Source organism: Bubalus bubalis, chromosome 10 (assembly GCF_019923935.1).
Source record: "Bubalus bubalis isolate 160015118507 breed Murrah chromosome 10, NDDB_SH_1, whole genome shotgun sequence".
NCBI lineage: Eukaryota > Metazoa > Chordata > Mammalia > Artiodactyla > Bovidae > Bubalus > Bubalus bubalis.
In genome coordinates, this window is record NC_059166.1 from 84506922 (window position 1) to 84528015 (window position 21094).

The following is a 21094-nucleotide window of genomic DNA, read 5'->3' on the forward strand; positions in this document are numbered from 1 at the left end:
CATGTCTGTCTCCTCTAGTAGATGATGAGTTTTGAGAGGTAAAGGACAAAATGACCTGTCCCCAATCAGTGAGCTCAGAAGGGATGGAAGGGCTGTTCTATTTACTATGCTGGGTGATTTTTAAGATGTAAGTTAGGTTAAGAATAAGCAAAACTGTTGGTGGGGAAGGTATTCAAGGGAAGCCCCACTTCAGATGGACCGTATTTTTGGTACCATTAAAAAAATAAAGGTATAATTTACACATATTAAAGTGAACTCTTTTCTAGTGAACAGCTTGTGAGTTCTCTTGAACACATAGTTGTTAAACATTACATGGCCTTTTAATATAGATAAATTGTATGATTATTGACCAAACTAGTGTATGTCAACCAGTCTCACTTGGCATGAGCTTTGTGAAACAGTCAGAGTGTTTTAGATGAAAACAGTTTTTTGAGAAAGAAGTTAACCCTAAAGGGTCTGGAAGGTTAAGGTAATATGTCTTGGTAATTCTTATTTTTGAAATAAAGTTCTTTGCTCCGAAACTTGATTTGCAGTAACATTTAACTTTAGATGTGCTTAACTTTAATTTAAAATTAATTTAATTATTCACAACTTAAATAAAGGAAACTCATTTCCAAAGGAGACAGCTTTTCTACTTATAGAAAGAGAGACCTCATGGTTAGAAATTTCTGAATTTATAGGCATAATTTATTTTGCCAAAGCCCTTCTCATGGGTTCTGTGGAAATAGAGAATAAATCTGGTGCCTCTTTAGGTCTTTCAGTATTTGATGAGGCCTCCTCTTTCAAAAGCTATGCATCCTTGGTCTTTCCTCAGTATTTGGTGTCGTGTCTTCCAGAGCGTCGTGACCCTAGACCAGGTCTGCTGGATGCAGCACCTGAGAAGGTGCGAGCCTCAGTGTGTTTATCTCTTGTCCTTCTTTCTGCTCAGAGAGCTTCTGTAAGTCTCTCTTGTTTTCTTTCCCTTTAAGGACCATGATGGATAGTCAGAGTTCTATTTGAAAAATTCTTCAGGCCTATAATTTAGGCCTGAAATCAGTGGGCATGGTGACTGAGAAGGTGGGCTCCACCTTCTCCTGCAAGTCTCTTGGTCTCTATGCATCTCATTTTTAAAATAAAGGGATCATTTCTAAATCTGAAATTCTACACATCTAATTTATTATTGTTTTTTAGTCGCTAAGTCATGTCCGACACTTTGCAACCCCATGGACTGCAGCATGCCAGGCTTCCCTGTCGTTCACCATCTCCCAGAGTTTGCTCAAACTCATGTTCATTGAGTCAGTGATACCATCCAACCATCTCATCCTCTGTGGTCCCCTTCTTCTCCTGCCTTCAGTCTTTCCCAGCATCAGGGTCTTTACCAATGAGTCAGCTCTGCACATCAGGTAGCCAAAGTATTGGAGCTTCAGCATCAGTCCTTCTAATGAATATTCAGGGATGTGCAACGTGAAAGGCTTAAAATTGTTAGTGAAAGTTGCTAAGTCATGTCTGACTCTTTGTGACCCCATGGACTGTAGCCCACCAGGCTCTTCTGTCCATGGAATTCTGCAGACAAGAAGGCTAGAGTGGGTAGCCATTCCTTTCTCCAGGGGATCTTCCTGACCCAGGGATTGAACTCAGGTCTTGAACCCAGGTCTCCTGCATTGCAGGCAGAGTCTTTACCATCTGAGACATGAGGAAGGCCCAAAATTGTTAATAAATAGACTCAAAAATAAGAGCAAAATCATCAAAATAGGACGGCATAGACATGTTAGTAAACATATTAATAAAATAAAATACAGAAAGAAGACAATATGACGAATCAACTAGAGTTCAATTTATATACTATTTGTGCCATATTGACCCTCTCCCTCCCCTGTAAGAGCTTTTCATAGAGAGCATTCCCAAGAATGTTACATAAAACCCATTTGAATCTTGATATTCCTTGATGACAGAATCTGACTTCAGTGTTGGCAAGAGGGATAGTGTTTCGATAGAATTTTTCTTTTTTTTCCACCCCTAATAAATTCATGGTGTGGAACCCCACCCATCACTGTGTACGGACAGCATACCAGAAACATGTCTTCTTTTACTCTAATGTGCATGATATATATTTGGATCCCGTGTAACTCAAATAACTAGAGGATTTAATTCCTTCAAAAGATTATTTAAGGGCTTCCCTGGTGGGTCAGTGGTAAAAAGTCTGCCTGCCAATGCAGGAGACATGGGTTCGATCTCTGGTCCAGGAATATCCCACCTGGAGTAACTAAGCCTGTGCACCCCAGCTACTGAGCCTGTGCTCTGGAGCCCGGAAGCCGCGACTTCTGAGCCCACGGGTTGCAACTGCCGAAGCCCACATGCCCTAGAGCCCACGCTCAGCAGTAAGAGAAGCCACCGCAATGAGAAGCCCTGGTACCACAATTACGGAGTAGCCCCTACTAGCCGCAACTTGAGGAAAAAAGCCCGTACAGCCACAACGAGCCAGCACAGCCAACAATAAATAAAGAGATAAAAAGTGATTATTAAAAAAAAATAAACACCAAACTCAGAAGAAGAGGTCAGACCAGAGGCAGAGGGTGTGGGGATAGGGCATTGGAGGATGGCCACAGGACAGTGTGTGATATAAGGAGAATACGTGCAGGGCTCTGGCTGTGAGAAGTGGGTCCCTGGCCAGCGAAAACTGCTTGTTTTCCTAACCCAGTATTCCTTATCTTCAATCCCATTCTTTCTCTCTGTGAAACAGTGAAAGCTGCTCAGTCATGTCCCAACTCTGCGAACCCATGGACGGTAGCCCACCAGGTTCCTCTGTCCATGGGATTGTCCTGGCAAGAATACTGGAGTGGGTTGCCTTTTCCTCCTCCAGGGGATCTTCCCGACCCAGGGATCAGACTGGGGTCTCCTGCATTGTAGGGGGATTCTTTACCATCTGAGCTACCAGGGAACCCTTCTTCTCCTTGCTGTTGTTGTAAAAAATAGCCATTTTTAGAAGTTAGAAGAAAAACTCCCAAGGGGTCACTTAGTGTTCTGCTACTCAAGGATGGTCCATGGAACATTGGCATAGCCTCACTTGGAACTTCTAGAAAGTACAATCTTACTTCTAGAAAGTAAATCTTCCTAAAGGTGAGCCATACCCCCAAGCTACTGAGTCAGAACCTTCACGGTAACTATGCTCCCAAGTGATTCTTTTTCTTGTTGAAGTCAGAGAAGCGCTAATCCAGTTTCCCTGCTCCCCATCAGGCTTTACAGATGAAGGGAATGAGGACAAGTTGTGCCCTTAAGGTCTTACCCACAGTCGCAGAGCTGGCCTTAAAAGAGCCCGCCTGTCTGCTAGTGGAGTCTCGCATGCCTTCTCTGTTGCGCCTGTTACTCCTTTTCTACCCCTTCCCACCTCTTTTATCCCTGTTGGGCTCTGTCGGTATTTCTTCCTGTCTAGACCTTCAGCTTCTTACTCGTGTCTCTTTAAATATCTCTGTTCCATGAGTAACACCGTGCATTAAAAGATGGGCATTTTTTTTTCCAAAAGAGCTTTCTTTTATTTTATTGAAAGATTTCAGTTCTTTGAAAAGTAACAGTCCTGAACGAAATGCCAACTTTTATGTGGTTTGAGAGAGTCTGTTAAAGAGAACCTCAGTTCTCCCACCATTCAGAGTTCATTGTTCTTGGTTTTACAAAATTATGATGATATAACCAATCATTTATGTCATGTGTAAACTTGCTATTCAGGTTTAAGGAAAATAATATTCAAATTAATATTTTAAGCAAAGTTTGAGGCTTACGTTCAAGGGTTGCAACAACCAATGTGTGTTTTGTAGAACTGTTTGTATTTAATGGTCAGGAAGATCCCCTGCAGTAGGCAGTGGGAACCCACTCCAGTATTCTTGCCTGGTGAATCCCATGGACGGAGGAGCCTGGGAGGCTACAGTCCATTGGTTCACAAGAGTAAGACATGATTGAGAACGAGCATGAGCTCTTGAAGATTCAGTTCAGTTCAGTCGCTCAGTCGTGTCTGACTCTTTGTGACTCCATGATCAATTAACATTCTTTCTTTTTAAATTTTTTACTAAACTTTTTATTTTGTATTGAGTATGGCCACTTAACAATGTTGTAACAGTTTCAGGTGGACAGCAAAGGGACTCAGCCACACATATACATACATGTATCCATTTCCCCCCAAACTCCCTCCCAAGAATGCGCATTTTTATTTATTCTTGATTTGGGGGAAATTTTGGACCCACCTCTCTAATTTTCCCTTGCTTGATGCTCGGAACTGCCTTTGAAGTCAGTAGGAATTGTGTATATAAGAGTAAGAAATAACGTATAATGTTAGAAATTAGAATCGCCTTAAGGTGAATTTATCTTCCTTTCTTTGTTACATAGTCAGTTCAGTTGCTCAGTCCTGTCCAACTCTCTGCGACCCCGTGGACTGCAGCACACCAGGCTTCCCTGTCCATCACCAACTCCCGCAGCTGCTCAAGCTCATGTCCATCAAGTCGGTGATGCCATCCAACTGTCTTGTCTTCTGTCATCTCTTTCTCCTCCTGCCTTCAATCTTTCCCAGCACCAGGGTCTTTTCCAGTGAGTCAGTCCTTCCTATCAGGTAGCCAGAGTATTATAGTTTCAGCTTCAGCATTAGTCCTTCTAATAAATATTCAGGACTGATTTCCTTTAGAATTGACTAGTTTGATCTCCTTGCAGTCCAAGGAGCTCTCAAGAGTCTTCTCCCACACCACAGTTCAAAAGCATCAATTCTTTGGCACTCAGCTTCCTTTATAGTCCAACTCTCACATCTATCATGACTACTAGAAAAACCATGGCGTTGACTAGATGGACCTTTGTTGGCAAAGTAATGTCTCTGCTTTTGAATATGCTGTCTAGGTTGGTTATAACATTTCTTCCAAGGAGCAAGCGTCTTTTAATTTCATGGCTGCAGTCACCATCTGCAGTGATTTTGGAGCCCAAGAAAATAGTCTTTCACTGTTTCCATTGTTTCCCCATCTATTTGCCGTGAAGTGATGCAACCAGATGCCATGATCTTAGTGTTTGGAATGTTGAGTTTTAAGCCAGATTTTTTCACTCTTTTCTTTCACCTTCATCAAGAGGCTCCTTAGTTCCTCTTTGCTTTCTGCCTTAAGGATGGTGTTATCTGCATATTTGAAGTTATTGATATTTCTCCTGGCAATCTTGATTCCAACTTGTGCTTCATCCAGCCTAGCATTTCACATGATGTACTCTGCATATAAGTTAAATAAGCAGGGTGACAATATATAGCTTTGATGTACTCCTTCCCCAATTTGGAACCAGTCTGTTGTTCCATGTCCAGTTCTAACTTTTGCTTCTTGACCTGCATAGATTTCTCAGGAGGCAGGTAAGGTGGTCTGGTATTCCCATTTCTTGAAGAATTTTCCACAGTTTATTGTGATCCACACAGTCAAAGCTTTGGTGTACTCAATAAAACAGAAGTAGATGTTTTTCTAGAACTCTCTTGCTTTTTCTATGATCCAGCAGATGTTGGCAATGTGATCTCTGGTTCCTCTGCCTTTTCTAAATCCCAATTGAACATCTGAAAGTTCTCAGTTCATGTACTGTTGAGGCCTTGCTTGGAGAATTTTTAGCATTACTAGCATGTGAGATGAGGGTAATTGTGTGGTAGTTTGAACATTCTTTGGCATTGCCTTTCTTTGGGATTGGAATGAAAACTGACCTTTTCCAGTCCTGTGGCCACTGCTGAGTTTTCCAAATTTGCTGGCATATTGAGTGCAGCACTTTCACAGCATCATCTTTCAGGATTTGAAATAGCTCAACTGGAATTCCATCACCTCCACTAGCTTTGTTCATAGTGATGCTTCCTAAGGCCCACTTGACTTTGCCCTCCAGGATGTGTAGCTCTAGGTGAGTGTTCACACCATCGTGATTATCCAGGTCATGAAGATCTTTTTTGTACAGTTCTGTGTATTCTTGCCACCTCTTCTTAATATCTTCTGCTTCTGTTAGGTCCATACCATTTCTGTCCTTTATCGTGCCCATCTTTGCATGAAATGTTCCCTTGGTATCTCTAATTTTCTTGAAGAGATCTCTGGTCTTTCCCATTCTATTGTTTTCCTCTATTTCTTTGCATTGATCACTGAGGAAGGCTTTCTTATCTCTCCTAGCTATTTTTTGGAACTCTGCATTCAGATCTTTCCTTTTCTCCTTTGACTTTTGCTTCTCTTTTTTCCTCAGCTGTTTGTAAGCCCTCCTCAGACAACCATTTTGCCTTTTTGCATATCTTTTTCTTGCAGATAGTCTTAATCCCTGCCTCTTGTACAATGTCATGAACCTCTGTCCGTAGCTCTTCACGCACTCTGTCTATCAGATCTAATCCCTTGAATCTGTTCATCACTTTCACTGTGTAATTGTAAGGGATTTTGACTTAGGTCATACCTGAGTGGTCTAGTGGTTTTCCCTAGTTTCTTCAATTTAAGTCTGAATTTGGCAATAAGGAGTTCATGATCTGAGCCACAGTCAGCTCCTGGTCTTATTTTTGCTGACTGTATAGGGCTTCCCCGTCTTCAGCTGCAAAGAATATAATCGATCTTTCTTTGTAATTTTCTTTGTTACATAGATTATCTCATAGCAGAGTTCTTTTGCTCTTTGCATCTATCCCATGGGAAAAGCCCTCTAGTTTGTGGATGGAGGTGGGACACCCCGGCAACTCCTTTTCTCATGACCGGAAGTAGAGCCAAGCTTTAGGATTTAGGGGCTTTGTATTAGTCTTTTTCTATAATATAGAAAAATAGAGATCTAAGTAGATAAATACCCCATGTTTTAAGGGGCCTTTTGACATAGAAAGATATGAGTGCAGAAGGACAGCATAGTGACATTAAAGAAGACTGCCCAAGCACTAATGAGACCACAGTGGCACAGTGCCTTCAGTAAAAGCCGTCCCACCGTCTTTTAAATTATCCTCCCTATAAGAGGACTACTATCCCTCCTGTCTTTTAAGTATTTTAGTTTATTTTTAGTTCTGGAATATGTTTTGATTTGAGTGACAGACCATAATTTCTATGAATAGATAAGATAGTAGGCTTCCACTGTAAACTATAAAGTGAAAACAGTTCCTCTGGGTTTTCTATTCTTGTTCTCATATTTGTGTTTTGTTTTTTTTTTTCCTTCTTTTTGAGTCAGTATCCCATCCTTGTTGTTGTTTAGCCACTAAGTCGTGTTCAACTCTTTGTAACCCCATGGACTGTAGCCCACCAGGCTCCTCTCTCCATGGGATTTTTCCAGGTGAGAATACTGGAGTGGGTTGCTGTTTCCATCTGCAGAGGATCTTCCTGACCCAGGGGTGGAAACCACGTCTCCTATATTGCGAGGGGATTCTTCTTGACTGTGTCACCTGGGAAGCCCCATCCCACCCTTCTAGCAACTCTTCTTTTATGGAAACCATAGTTATTAAATCACTTCCCAACTTTGGAAGCTATGTGATTAAATATTTTTGTACTTGTGTTTCACATGTTCTATCTTATTTTCTGTTGACAGTAATATAGGAACAGACTAATTTATTTTTATGTAAAGTATTTTGAAAGATAATTAACTTATCCAGAGCTGTTTCACATATATAGTTTTAATAAAACTGACAGTTTAAATAGAGAGACATTGTAATGAGCAATCAAATTACATTCCTTTAGGCTAGGTTTTAGGAATTGGCTAAAATTTTTTAACTATTGAGAAATATATTATTTTCCTCAAAATACAACATAGAAATAATATGCATTACCAAGAATAAATTAGACATTAGATTCACAACCTTCAAAATGCCATTTAGCTTTTAGAAATATAAAAATTGACTTCAGTGTCTTTTTATAATGTAAATTTTTGTCTACCTCATATTTCATTATTATGCATCTCAGAAATATTTGTGGCAAAACTGTTATAAATTTGATTCAAGATTACATATTTGAATTTAAAGACAGCTGACTCAATTTAAATGAAATAATGTGTTACATTGGAGATATATATATTTACACATACATAAGGTAAATGATTTATAGCTTTAGAGAAAAGCACTTAAGTTGATTATATTCATGGGAAAAGAATAAATTCATGTTCTCAAGAAAAAAGAAAAATGTCTTGAATATGGTGGTTGCCATTTAAATAAATTATCAAACTGTAATGACCTCTAACTTAATCCTCAACTTAATTAAGATATAACCATACTCTTGTCTTCAGCATCCAGAAATGTTCCAGGGGATGGCTTCCATTCTCCACACCTTTTCAGATTACTAAATTTTTCCTGCTTTTAGCATAGGAGGGAGCAGCTTCCAAACTGTGCTGATTTATTTCACATGTTTAATATAAGGTCAAGTTTCTCCTTTAAGTATTTTCTGTCTGTGAAACCTTTGATTAACGTTTCATCCCAAGCCTATTCTGTATTTTCAATGAACCTTGTTTCGTCTCTTTGTTGTCAAGGTTCTCTGTCAAGTGTATAAGGTGTACCTTATATAATGCAACTTCACTTCCAAAAGCTACTCCCAGGAATTGGTCTTGTTTCTTTGGTTTAAATGTCATGTAGTTTTTAAATGTATATCTTTTTAATTGGAGGATAATTGCTTTACAGCATTGTGTTGGTTTCTGCCTCACATCAACATAAGTCAGCCATCGGTATACATATGTCTCCTCCTTCTTGAACCTCCCTCCCACTCTGTCCCACCCCTCTAGGTTGTCACACAGCACTGGCCTGAGCTCACTGCATCATACAGAAAATTCCCACTGGCTATTTTACATATGGTAGCATACATGTTTCCATTCTACTCTCGCAATTCATCCCACTGTGTCCACAAATCTGTTCTCTATGTCTGCATCTCCATTGCTGCCCTGCAAATAGGTTCACCAGTACCGTCTTTCTAAATTCCATATATGTGTTAATATACGATATTTGTTTTTCTTTTTCTGACTTACTTCGCTTTGTATAATAGGGTCTAGGTTCGTCCACGTCATTAGAACTGTATGTCATGTGTTTTTGTTGGACCTCTAAGGATCTGTATTTGGTCACGGAGGAAAGCTAAGTTGAAATGTGGCACTTCCTAATAATTTCATTTGATAAAATGTTTATCATGTAATGAATTTTGTGTCCCCTCTGTAGATAAACGCGTCGAGAACTGGCCTCTGATGCAGTCTCCACTGCCTACACTTTCCATAAGCACCCTGTACCTCCTCTTCGTGTGGCTGGGTCCAAAATGGATGAAGGACCGAGAACCTTTCCAGATGCGTTTAGTGCTCATTCTCTATAATTTCGGGATGGTTTTGCTTAACCTTTTTATCTTCAGAGAGGTAGGTTTACTAAAGTTCACTTTATACTTCCTCAGGTCTGTTGCAAATTAGAAAATAAGAATGTGTAAAACTATGATTGGAATGTTGTGCCGTAAGATAACTGTTAGCTCCTCTAAGGGTAAATTTTATGTTATTGACATAAGCATGGATAGCAAAAATCTGAAACATACATAAAGTATAGGACTTGTTTAAAGTGAAATTTGGGAGCAGACAAACTGGATTCTAAAATAACCCTTACTAGTTTTTCTGACATTGGAAGTTCCTTAACTTTTTTGAGGCTCATTTCCCCCATCTATAAAATGGGCATAATACCTATCTTCTAAAGTATCAGAGATAAGTGAGATAATTTTTGCATAGTGTTTAGAACATATTAAGACCTCAGTAAATAGTTGTGGCTATTTATATTTCTCATTCAGCAGTTTCAGGTTTGGTAACTGATGAAAATATGCAGATGTAAAATACTGATTTCAAATTTAAATCCTACCACATAATATAATTGTATTAATATTTTAGGTTGGAACTAAAATAAGTTAACTGTTATACAGCTGTTGCTGCTAATCAGTGTATACTTTTCTGGACAGCAAGAAATTCTCTATGGCATTTTAAAAGGAAATCCTAAAAGCTAGACTGACCCAACCACTTTTTTAAGTTACAAGAGTGAAAGGAGTTTGTTTTCCAAGAGACTCCTCATTAGTGTTCAACCTGAACCCAGCAAGCTGAACTGGTGATGCTAAGAAAATGAACCGTATGCTCCTTTTAAAAAATCTCTTTAACTAACAGCGTAGCCTATAGAAACTCAACATCATAAAAAGCTTTAATTTATTTGGCTACTTTACCTAATTTGTTAGATGCAATCCACTCTGGTTCAAAACTAGAAACCCATGCAACTCTTGCAGCATGGTTAATCACAGTTTCTCTTAATATTATAATACAGATAGAATGTCTCAGTCCAAATTTTACATGTCATTTTAAATTTAGATTTCAACTTAAGAATAAATTGATGGATGATTAATTTTAGAAATTCCAACATATTAAATGTTTAGTGCATTTGAAATTTATTTTTAAGACAATATTGCTTTTAAAAATATTTTGGAAGTTTGCACATTGTATGTAGTGCTTTTAAATGCTGTATCTTCTAAAACTTTACTCCAAATGTTATTTGCTTTTTCCAGTTATTCATGGGATCATACAATGCAGGATATAGCTATATTTGCCAGACTGTGGATTATTCTGATAACGTTCATGAAGTCAGGGTAAGTACATTAAAAATACTGGTAATCAGTAGAAGTTGGTTTAATTTTGTAGTCTCTAGTCTGTGAAAAACATGCTTTAAATGTAGTGGTAAAACTATAGTGGGATTGTTTTGAGTCAGTAAAACTACTTTTTAAAAAATATACATAATTTAAAATCCATTTTCCTTCCCCATTATCTTTTCTCATTTGGTGATTTGAGAGTGAATATGTGTTGGACTACTGAAATGCAGTACTCAAAAGATAATAATAATAATAGTTCCATGTTTAGTATAAAGATTATATTTTAGATTTTTGGTTTTTTGGGTCAAGAATAGAAACTCTTGAAGTTGAATTCATTTGTTAAGAAAGTATGAAGAAGACAAATATAAATGATTTAATGTTTAGTAAATTAGGCATAGCACAGCTTGTATAGGTATAAACCCAGTTTTTATTTATATTTGAGAAAAATAGACTAGTAATACAGTGTTATCATATTTTACTTTGTAGTCACCTACATCAGTAAAATTGCCATTTTACTCAAGTGAAGAAACAAATTATCTTACTTTGTTAAGTATTTATTGAATGCCTCTTGTATACTGTGTTCATATTAAACATGTGTCCATAACATATGTTATATATATGTGTGTGTTTTATATTAGATATAATATATGTAGTAATAATATAATATGTAGTAGCTGGCCCTGAAAAAAAATAGCTCTTTAGCATTGGGGTTCAACAATATAAACACCAGTATTCATCAAGACCCAAGATTTGCTTTAGTGTATTTATGATTTTATGCCTCTGTCTTCATTTCCCCATTAGAAGACTTAACATGCTGATGAAAAATCACCCCTTTTGGTTGTCACGTTGGTTTTAATCATTCAACAAATGTGTATTGAACATCGGCTATACACAGATAGTGCGATGGTACTGGGAACCCAAGTGGAAAGGCAGACAGGGATGCAGCCTTTGTGGAGCTGACTTTCTAGCTAAGGTGGGAGAGGCAGTTGTGTAAACAAAAGGTTAACCAGGAGCTCAGACCTGAGATTGCCTGAGGGGAGCCCCTTTGTTTTGGTTTGTTGCTAGAGAACCTTCTCCTGGTTGGAGCAGTGGAGCACTGGTCTTGCTTGCATCTGGAGAGAGAAAAGGAAACGTGTCGGACTTGCTTTCTTTGAGGAGTGAGCTTAGATAAACCCTTTGGGTGAAACAGCATGTTAACGTTTGGGGGATAAAGTTTTTAAAATACCACTTTGGCCATTGTGTGCCTGCCCTCTGGCATGCATAAATTGATCAGTTCTTTAAAAATGTAGCTGTTGTGAGACCTGAAATCTAGGAGGAGAAAGGACAAGAGTGGCAGCAGATTGTATTTGAACATTTCTTCCCTCTCTGTTATTCCGAGATGTGGCAGAATAAGTGTTTTACTCAGAGACTCATCTTTGTATTCGTTGTTATGTAGCTAAGAACGATCTTCTCACTTTGATATAGCTATTCAGTTCCCTGGTGGCTCAGATGCAAAAGAACCTGCCTGCAGTGCAGCAGACTTGGGTTTGATTGCTGGGTCAGAAGATCCCCTGGAGAAGGCAGTGGCTACCCATTCTAGTATTCTCGCCTGGAGAATTCCATGGACAGAGGAGCCTGGCGGGCTACCATCCATGGGGTCGCAAAGAGTCAGACACTACTGAACGGTTAACACTTTAACAAACTAGAAAGAAGGATTGTTAATTACTGTTTATGAATCATTGCTGATTTAGAGTGCCAGATAAGAGGGAAAATAAGACATGACCTCTTCCCTTCTAGATAGAGTTTGCATACTCTGTTGCGAAGTCAAGTCCAAGTCCACAGACTATATCTCACCAGGCTCCTCTGTCCATGGAATTCTCCAAGCAAGAATACTGAAGTGGGTTGCCATTTCTGGCTCCAGGGGATCTTTCCGACCCAGGAATCAAATCTATGTCTCCTTCATTGGCAGGTGGATTCTTCACTGCTGAGCCACCTGCAAAGCCCCTTACTGCACCAAAATGTTACACTTTAAAAGGATTTTCCAGGCAGTAGTACTGGCGTGCGTTGCCATTGCCTTCTCCGACTAACATAATAGTGAATATTAAATATAATGTTGCTGTCAGTAGTTCCCTATTTCAAGTTTGTTTTCAAACAGCTTTATCATTTTCAACAATGTTATTATGCAAACAGACTCAGTAAATAATTCTCAGTTTGTAAATACATTATTTTTTTCTTTGGCTGTTCTCTTTTTTCCTTGCCTACACTTTATAATCATAATTTTGTTTTTCAAAAGCGAACAGCCAAACCAAAACAAGCACAAACCCATGGCATCCAACAGGTGCTCTTATCAAATGAAGAAAGACCCCATCAGCTCTGAAGAGCCTAAGCCTTCCTGTGAATGCATCTGCCAAACTGCTGACACACACAGGTTTACCGTCAGATTTCAGTTTTGTACCGGCGCCTTTGCTGTTGGTATATAGGGCAGATGTCATAGAAAATACTTGACATAAGAAAGATGAATCTAGATTACTATTTTAGTGGGATTCTTGTGAAATATTTTAAAATGTATATACAGAGGTCACCTCTCACTGGATCCTTGGATCCTTAATCTCAGCGTGTAATGTAATCTTTCTCCACCATCTGGTGTCTTAATTAGAGCTCAGGAAAAGAAAAGACTTACTCATGTAAGCAGGATTATATTTATGACCTAGGAAATATTTGTTGCGTGTGTGTGTTTATTGCAGTTTATCATTTTAAAAATTTCACTGCCTAATAAAAAATAATGTGGTTAAGTATTTTGTTGCACATGTTAAAGTGAGAAAGAGAGACCAGTTGCTACTCAAGCATACTTGCAAGAATATCTGAGGCTGGAATATAGGCTAGTCATGAACAACTGAAATACCTTTATAGAGTAAATATCTCAGTTTCTCTACCACATTGAAAACCATAGCAGTTGAAAGTGTTCACAGCACTGCAATCAGCAGGTTGGTACCCATGACATCCAGCTATGAAACAGACTGAAAATTTCCTCTGAACTGTTGGCACAGTGTAGATATAGATTTGGACTCTTTTATTTCCCATCCTGTTCCCCATGAATAGATGCCTACGTTTCACACCCACTTAAACAAAAATGATTCTATGCCTCATACATTTTGTGCAGTAAAAATTGCTTCAGACTTAACTTTAGTAGACAACCATGTGATAGTATCATCCTGGTGTTTATAAAATGCTTTCCCTTTCTTTCTGCAGATAGCTGCTGCTCTGTGGTGGTACTTTATATCTAAAGGAATTGAGTATTTGGACACGGTGTTTTTTATCCTGAGGAAGAAAAACAACCAAGTCTCTTTTCTTCACGTGTATCATCACTGTACCATGTTTACGCTGTGGTGGATTGGAATTAAGTGGGTTGCAGGAGGACAGGGTGAGCATCCTCAGGAATATGTCCCCGTGTACTAAATTATATAAATGTGTCGGGTGGAAAGTGGTGAGAATTTGACTTGGTCTAACAGCAGCCCCCTCCAGTTTTCTTGCCTGGAGGATTCCATGGACAGAAGAGCCTGGCGGGCCACAGTCCATGAGATCACAAAGAGGAGGCTCATGACTGAGCAACTAACACACACCCCCACAAATATATAACTTACTTCCAGGCTTAATTATTCCTGTGTTAATGTCACTTTAAAGAAATTTGAAGAAAGTAGAGCTTTAGCTGTTTATCTGTGACTACTTTCACACCTAAAGATTTACCCCAGAGATTAGCATAAATGAATCCCAAATGTAGCAAACAGTATTTTGAGAGGGAGCAATTCTAGTGGTTCTGATCCAGAGGATACCAAGATAGAACTTCTCCATCTGAAGGTTCCGTCTCTTCTCCAAGCCCAGAGCCTGCTCTTGCTCTCAAATAGGCCCCAGTGCACCTACTGCTTCTTACTCAAAGGAAATTGTATGTAGCCTTCTCAGTATTGAAGAGAATCTGAACTCATAGTTTGGCCAAGATCTGCCTCCAGGTTTTCAGATGCCTGTACATTGGAGATAATTCACATCATTGAGCTGGAAACAGACCGTTCCTCTGATGGGGACCCAGGGTACAAGTCATACTACACTTCACCTTGCTACTTTACTTTTAAACTATTTAGAAATCTAAGAAATGAGTACTATTTTGTTGTAGCTATGTGTATCGGCATGTGTAAAGACAATAATGAAGGATTTACAAATCTGTTTAAACCATTATATGTACCCTGGCTTTTATTCCCCCAAGAGCAACAGAATGAAAAATGATGTTGGCAGTGTTAGGACCTACTTAAGTATATTGGGGCCTATTTGAGCCACTTGGGAAGTCCTTTGCCTTGAAGAACACCCATTTTTATTTATATGGTAAAAGCCCGAGTCTAAACTGGAAAAATATTTGGCATTATCTGAAGAGAAGGCTTGTCCATTAGAACTATTTTACAACTTTTATTTCTCATCTATACTCAGAATTAAATGTTGGAAAATAATGTAGATTGATTTATTTTACATTCAAATGGTTTATCACCTAAATAAAGATTTCTGTGTCTTGTAACTACCTCTTTTCTAAAGCATTTTTTGGAGCCCAGATGAATTCCTTCATCCATGTGATTATGTATTCATACTATGGGTTAGCTGCCTTCGGCCCGTGGATTCAGAAATATCTCTGGTGGAAACGATACTTGACCATGCTGCAGCTGGTGAGTTCTCAATTAAAACACTGAGAATGTTAGACTCTCATTAATTGTGAAGTGCTGAGTTATTTTCAACCATTTTATGTTACCAAACTGGCTTTCTCTGTGCTCCAACAATAGGAGTTGAAGTTGATAGAATAGGAAACAGGAGTCCAAAATGGCAGTGGCTAAAAGACAAGGAAGGGAAAAGCCCGCGCAAGTAGAACAAAGGAAGGTCTGAGGACCTCAGGTGAAACAACAGCACTCTTGGTTAGCCCAATTTGCATTGGGCAGGCCCAGGAGGAGGGAAAAACATAAAAAGAGGAGCCAAAGGGCTCTCTCTCTCTCTCTCTTTCTCTCTCCCCTCCACCCTGCACGCTGGGGCATTCTTCTCTTCGCGTCTTTGGGTCAACATGCCCTCACGCCTCGAGGATGGATCTTCCTGCTATTATCTAAATAAAATGGAGCTGTAACACTGATTTGTCTAAGAGCTATAACACGGTCCATTTGAACCCTGAGAGCTAGAACGCGGTCTGTCCAAGACCCGAGAGCCGTGACACGCCAAGCGCTTTAATGTCCGTCGCTCCAAATCTTTGTTGTGGACGAAACAGAACCGAGGAGCATACACTCGCCTGACAGAAAAATAACTTCTTTCTTAGTTTTTTCCCACTTAAAATGTTATTATTACCTCTCTTCATTCTGCCCTTAAATAAAATTTCTGGTTTTTACTCCCATTTTTCCATCCTTGTGAACAGATCCTATACATTTAGAATAGGAAAGTTGTGTAGAAGTCACAGAGCCAAGGAAGGGGTGGGGTAAAGGATGGGACCAAGGGGAACTTCCCTGGCCACCCAGTGGTTAAGGCTCCATGCTTCTACTGCAGAGGGTGTGAGTTTGATCCCTGGTCAGGGAACTAAGATCCCGTATGCAGTGCTGTGTGGCCAAAAAATAAATAATTTAAAGGACCAAGGATCAAAGAACTCTTAATTCTCTAACACACAATCCTTAGAGAGCAGAGCTTGGTATACTCAAATGTTCATCTTCAGAGCAGACAGTTCGCAGCACCAGCCCCTAGTAGGACTTCTGGTAGCATCTGGGTGACTCAGTGCAATCTTCAGAGCTAAAGCACCAGCCCAGTAATCAAACCGGAAATCCAAAACCAACCTGGTAGCTATTCTTCAAGCCTTGGAATTTATTATAATTTGCTTTAATCATAGCATGTGCACAATTTTATCAGTGGAATCACATTTGGAAATATCATTCATCTCTGTTTTAAGTTGCCAAACAACAGGCTACCCAAACAGGAAGCACAGCTTTTGGGGAGTGCTGGGTGTGCAGGACTCATTTGTAAGTAAAATGCTACAGGAAGCTTCCTCCAGTTTTTGTGTAACCTGTTTACACAGTTTGTATAATTCATTTCTCTCAGTTATTAGTAAATGGACCCAAGAAAATGAGATGAAGACAGAAATCATGTGAACTGTTGTTACCTACTTTGTGGGAAGACTGCACCTGATTCTCCTTGAGCGATGCCCCACTCAGTCACCCCCCAGTCACCCCACCACCCTTTTCCAGCGTTGCAGGTTCTAAGAATCATTGTGAAATCAAAAGTCCCTAAAACCTGGATTTTGCCTTGGGAAACTTTTAAAGTTTTTTAGTCTGATAGAAATTTGGAGCTATATATGGGATAAACTTTTAAAATAATATTTAATATAATAATATTGATAATGCTATCCTTAACAGAGAAGCTGCAATTGCCCATTTTAAATAGGGTGTTAATTTTGTGAAGGGTAGTGTATTTCCAAGGCAGAAGTTCTCACAGCAGTGAATCTTGTATGTTAACCTTGTAAAAAATTAAGTGTTTAACCCCATGGAATTAACCCCATGGAATTCATAAACTCTTATATTGAGAACCATCCTCTCCTTTTATACTTATTATCAAATATCTACTAAGTTTTACCAAGAATCTTAGTTTTTAAAGGATTGTGTTAATTCAATTTTTAAATTAATTTTTAATTAATTTTAAAATGCATATTTACCTGTCTCCTATAAGATAACAGATAACCATTTTGATAAACTCATTTTTAAAAGTATTTTTAAAAGTATATGTACCAGCTTGCTAACAACTTTGTGGAAAGAAATCAATATATTTGGGAGGAAAACAAAAACTGAAGTGCCTTCACTCTCTTAGGCCAGTGATAGTCCCTCTCATTAGATAATGTTATTCAGTATTATCCAAAAAATAATCCCCAGGGTCCAGAGGCCAAGGGCCCAGGAATCATGGGGATCAATGCAGAGCCCTGCCCTCAGGTGGTACTCGAGGGGAGAGATGGACAGTCCAGAAGTCAGCAGATGCAAAAGGCATAATTCCTATGAAACAGAAAACCAGCACAATCCAGAACCCTTTGGTTAAAGGGATGGAGGACCCCATTGGGTGGGGGTATTTGGGTCCTAGCAGGAAGCCCTCGTTGAGGACACGGTTTTGAGATGTGGCCCGCGTGAGAAGGAGCCAGAGATCTCTTAGGTCGTGGGCGCTGGGTCACGCACGGGCCTGTCTTAGGAGCACAGAAGGTGCCAAGGTCGTGACGAGCTGTTTGCTACCCAGAGTAAGCGTACCTGTGCTGTTCTGTTTTTCAGGTTCAGTTCCACGTTACCATCGGGCACACAGCACTGTCCCTTTACACCGATTGCCCCTTCCCCAAGTGGATGCACTGGGCTCTCATTGCCTATGCAATCAGCTTCATATTCCTCTTCCTTAACTTCTATGTGCGGACGTACAAAGAGCCTAAGAAAGCAAAACCCGGAAAAACAGCAATGAATGGTATTTCAGCGAATGGTGTGAACAAATCCGAAAACCACCTAGTGGTAGAAAATGGCAAGAAGCAGAAAAATGGAAAAGCAAAAGGAGAGTAAAGCGAACTGGGCCTTACCTGGTGTTGACAGTGAGGAAGTTCCCACTTCATTTAAGATTTCAGGGAAAACAGAAGCAAATGAGGGTTTGAGGGTGGGGAGCAAAAAGGCAAATGTGCTCTATGTATTATTAGTAACCTTTAGATTGAGTAAAGTGTTAAATACAACACCCAGATGTTTTATTTATGAAGTTTTTATTTTAAACATTTTTTTTATCAGCCTTGTTGTTGTCAGACCAAAGCAATCATCACGTGACTTTGGAGACCCTTCCCCCGCGCCCCTCCCCCTGCATTCACATCAACAGTGCATGAGATTTTTCATTTCTCTTCATCCTTCAGTTTGATGATCACAGAAACATGGTCTTTATGCATTTTTTTTTTTTTTTTTTTTTAGCTAAATTGCAACTTAAGTACTGATGAAAATCAGTTATCTTATCTTTTCTGGTCCCAAACTGAAAATGCAGATATTTTAAAACGTGCACATTTGAATTCATTTGCTGACTGGAATGATCAAGTCTCTCCACCTGTAGTCCAAAGATACCCTTTTGGTTGGAATTAAATTTTAAAAATCTGATGATCTTTGTAGACTCTTAGAGGCTTTATGATGATGGTGTTGGTGAAAATAGAATTACAGTTAAATCCTGTCCAGTGGCTCAAAGTTCACTGTGACCTGCAGCACAAATCACTGTGGGAAACAATTTTTGTGATGAAAAGGCAGCCTTTCAATACTCCTGTTACTACTAGGTATATATTATGAAAATTAAGATTACTGTCTGATTGGAACATGAAACAACTCATGTGTCTACTAGTAACATCATAAAATAGTTCTACATTTATGTGCTGTTAGAAGAGAGTATGTTGATTTTTATCAGGCTTTCCTTGTTTTGATTTGTGGCTGTTACTGATTTTTCATATGTGGAAATATACCTACCTCTTCTGTTGGAAAGAACATTTAAAATTAAATAAATTTTAATTAAAAAATCAAGGAGTCCTCTAATGTAAATTTTAATACTAACTTTCAAATTCACTAACTTTTTTTTTTTTTTTTTTACATATAGCGTACAGCAAGCTTTTTTGTGAAATTATCCTTCTCTTTCAATGTGTTTAATTTTGGAGTGATATTTTTCTGTGTCAGAGTTGCAAGATCTTATTTGTAACTAGATACGAAGTGTAAACCCGTTTTGGTGCGATATTCTTGACTCCTTGGTGCTAAAGATCATTAAATTCAATGCTTGATTGTTACAAGGTGTTAATTGCTAAGACATAAAGTGAGTAAAAGTGAGAGTAGTCAGAACCAGAAAATTAAATTTGCTCTTTACCAATGAAGTATTTCATGTAATGTAAAAACAACTGGAAATTCACTAGGAAAGAACACGTACTATGTCTTATTACATAGGTTAAATTGCTAGTGGGTATTGCACAGAGATCTTGTGACCAAAAAATAAAAAGGCATGAGTATTTCTAAGTATCTTTAAGATATCAAAACTGCATGTGCAGGATGTAATGCTGTTTGTGCAGACTATTTCAGAATACTTTGTAAACTATGAAATATTTATTGTGCTTTCAAATTACACACTCCCCCCCTCCCCCTTCAAGGCATGCAGACATGAGAACTACAGAAAATTTGCAGCACGTAATAGTTTGATCTAGGAGGATTCAACACTTTTGTTTTTACCGCTCAGTTTGTAATGACTAGAGATTTGTAAATCTTTGTGAACATTCTGTACTGGTTCCCTAGAGCTATTCATTCCCCGCTACCTGATTTCAGCACAATAAATATACTACTGCTGTGGGAAAAATGATTTTTTTGGCTACTCAGTTTGTTATAATATAAATCTGCTAGATATTTATTTATTTAATTCAGTTGTTAATATTCTAAATTATTCCCTGCTGCCAATTTCTAATGTAGACAAGAAATGAAACTAGAACTTGGGTGTCAATAATTTCTGGCAAAAAGCTTATTTTTTCATGGTAGCATATTTTTATTTTAAAACTTAGATGTTTCTTTGGAAGAATTTTTGGATCCTGACATATCCTTTTGTTGTGAATTCTTACATTTGTCATTTCAAATGTAAGCTTTTTTTAAAGAAACTTTTAATTTTATATTGGAGTGTAGTTGACTAATAATGTATCGGTTTCAGGTGTACAGTGAAGAGATTCAGTTACGCATATCCGTGTATCTATTCTTTACCAAATTCTTTTCCCATTTAGGTTGTTATATAATACTGAGCTGAGTTCCCTGTGCTATGCAGTAGTAGGTCCTTGTTGGTTATCCATTTTCAATATAGCAGTGTGTACATGGTAACACTATTTAATGGTGTGCTGTTTTTTGTTCTAAAAATAAAGTTAGCAAGTTCTCCTGTTCTGATATTTAAATCCTCCTGTCCTTACTATACTTTAAGTTTTTTTTTTTACCAAAGATGATTTTAAGATATAATAAATACAGCCTTTTCTGATTGCTTTCATAATTTCTCTATCACCCCACTAAATACACATGCCTCATATGTAAAAATCAGTGAGGAGGATTGCATCCTCTTTCTGGTAAAACTTTGTCATTAACTTAAAAGTTTTCTAACACAGAAAATAGGGAATTTCTGAAATATTTGCATTGACTAGAAATAGTTGAGATGTGTTAGCAGTGTGTTTTCCCATTGAATTGATAACTATGGCTCTCTTTCTTCTCTTTTCTGTGTTACTCCTGGCTCTGTTTTGCTGGTGGACGCTGACTAGTTCCAGTTTTAGCATTATTAATTTAGTTATTCTCTTTCTCACTCTTTCTACACATACTCTGAGGCATTCAAAACTATTTTCCTATAGATGATTATATTCACATTTTAGAACATGAAATCTAGCAGTGCTTTTTTATTTATCAGGAATATTTTAATTTGAAAGCTTGCTTCATATAGGTTAGTTAGTTGCTCAGCCATGTCCGAATTTTTGCGACCCCACGGACTGTAGCCCACCAGCCTCCCCTTGTCCATGGAATTCTCCAGGT

The 21094-nt window shown here is 38.5% G+C and overlaps 1 protein-coding gene across 1 annotated transcript in view; it reads left to right on the forward strand.

Moving 5' to 3' along the window:
- Window positions 1–19901, forward strand: part of ELOVL4 (ELOVL fatty acid elongase 4) — a 39534-nt gene extending 19633 nt beyond the window's left edge. Inside the window, exons 2-6 of the mRNA XM_006053418.4 lie at window positions 9098–9285; window positions 10458–10538; window positions 13767–13938; window positions 15093–15220; window positions 17828–19901. Coding sequence (XP_006053480.1) covers window positions 9098–9285; window positions 10458–10538; window positions 13767–13938; window positions 15093–15220; window positions 17828–18103 — 845 coding nt within the window. The 3' untranslated portion in view covers window positions 18104–19901. The remainder of the gene's footprint in view (window positions 1–9097; window positions 9286–10457; window positions 10539–13766; window positions 13939–15092; window positions 15221–17827) is intronic.
- The last annotated feature ends 1193 nt before the right edge of the window (window positions 19902–21094 follow it).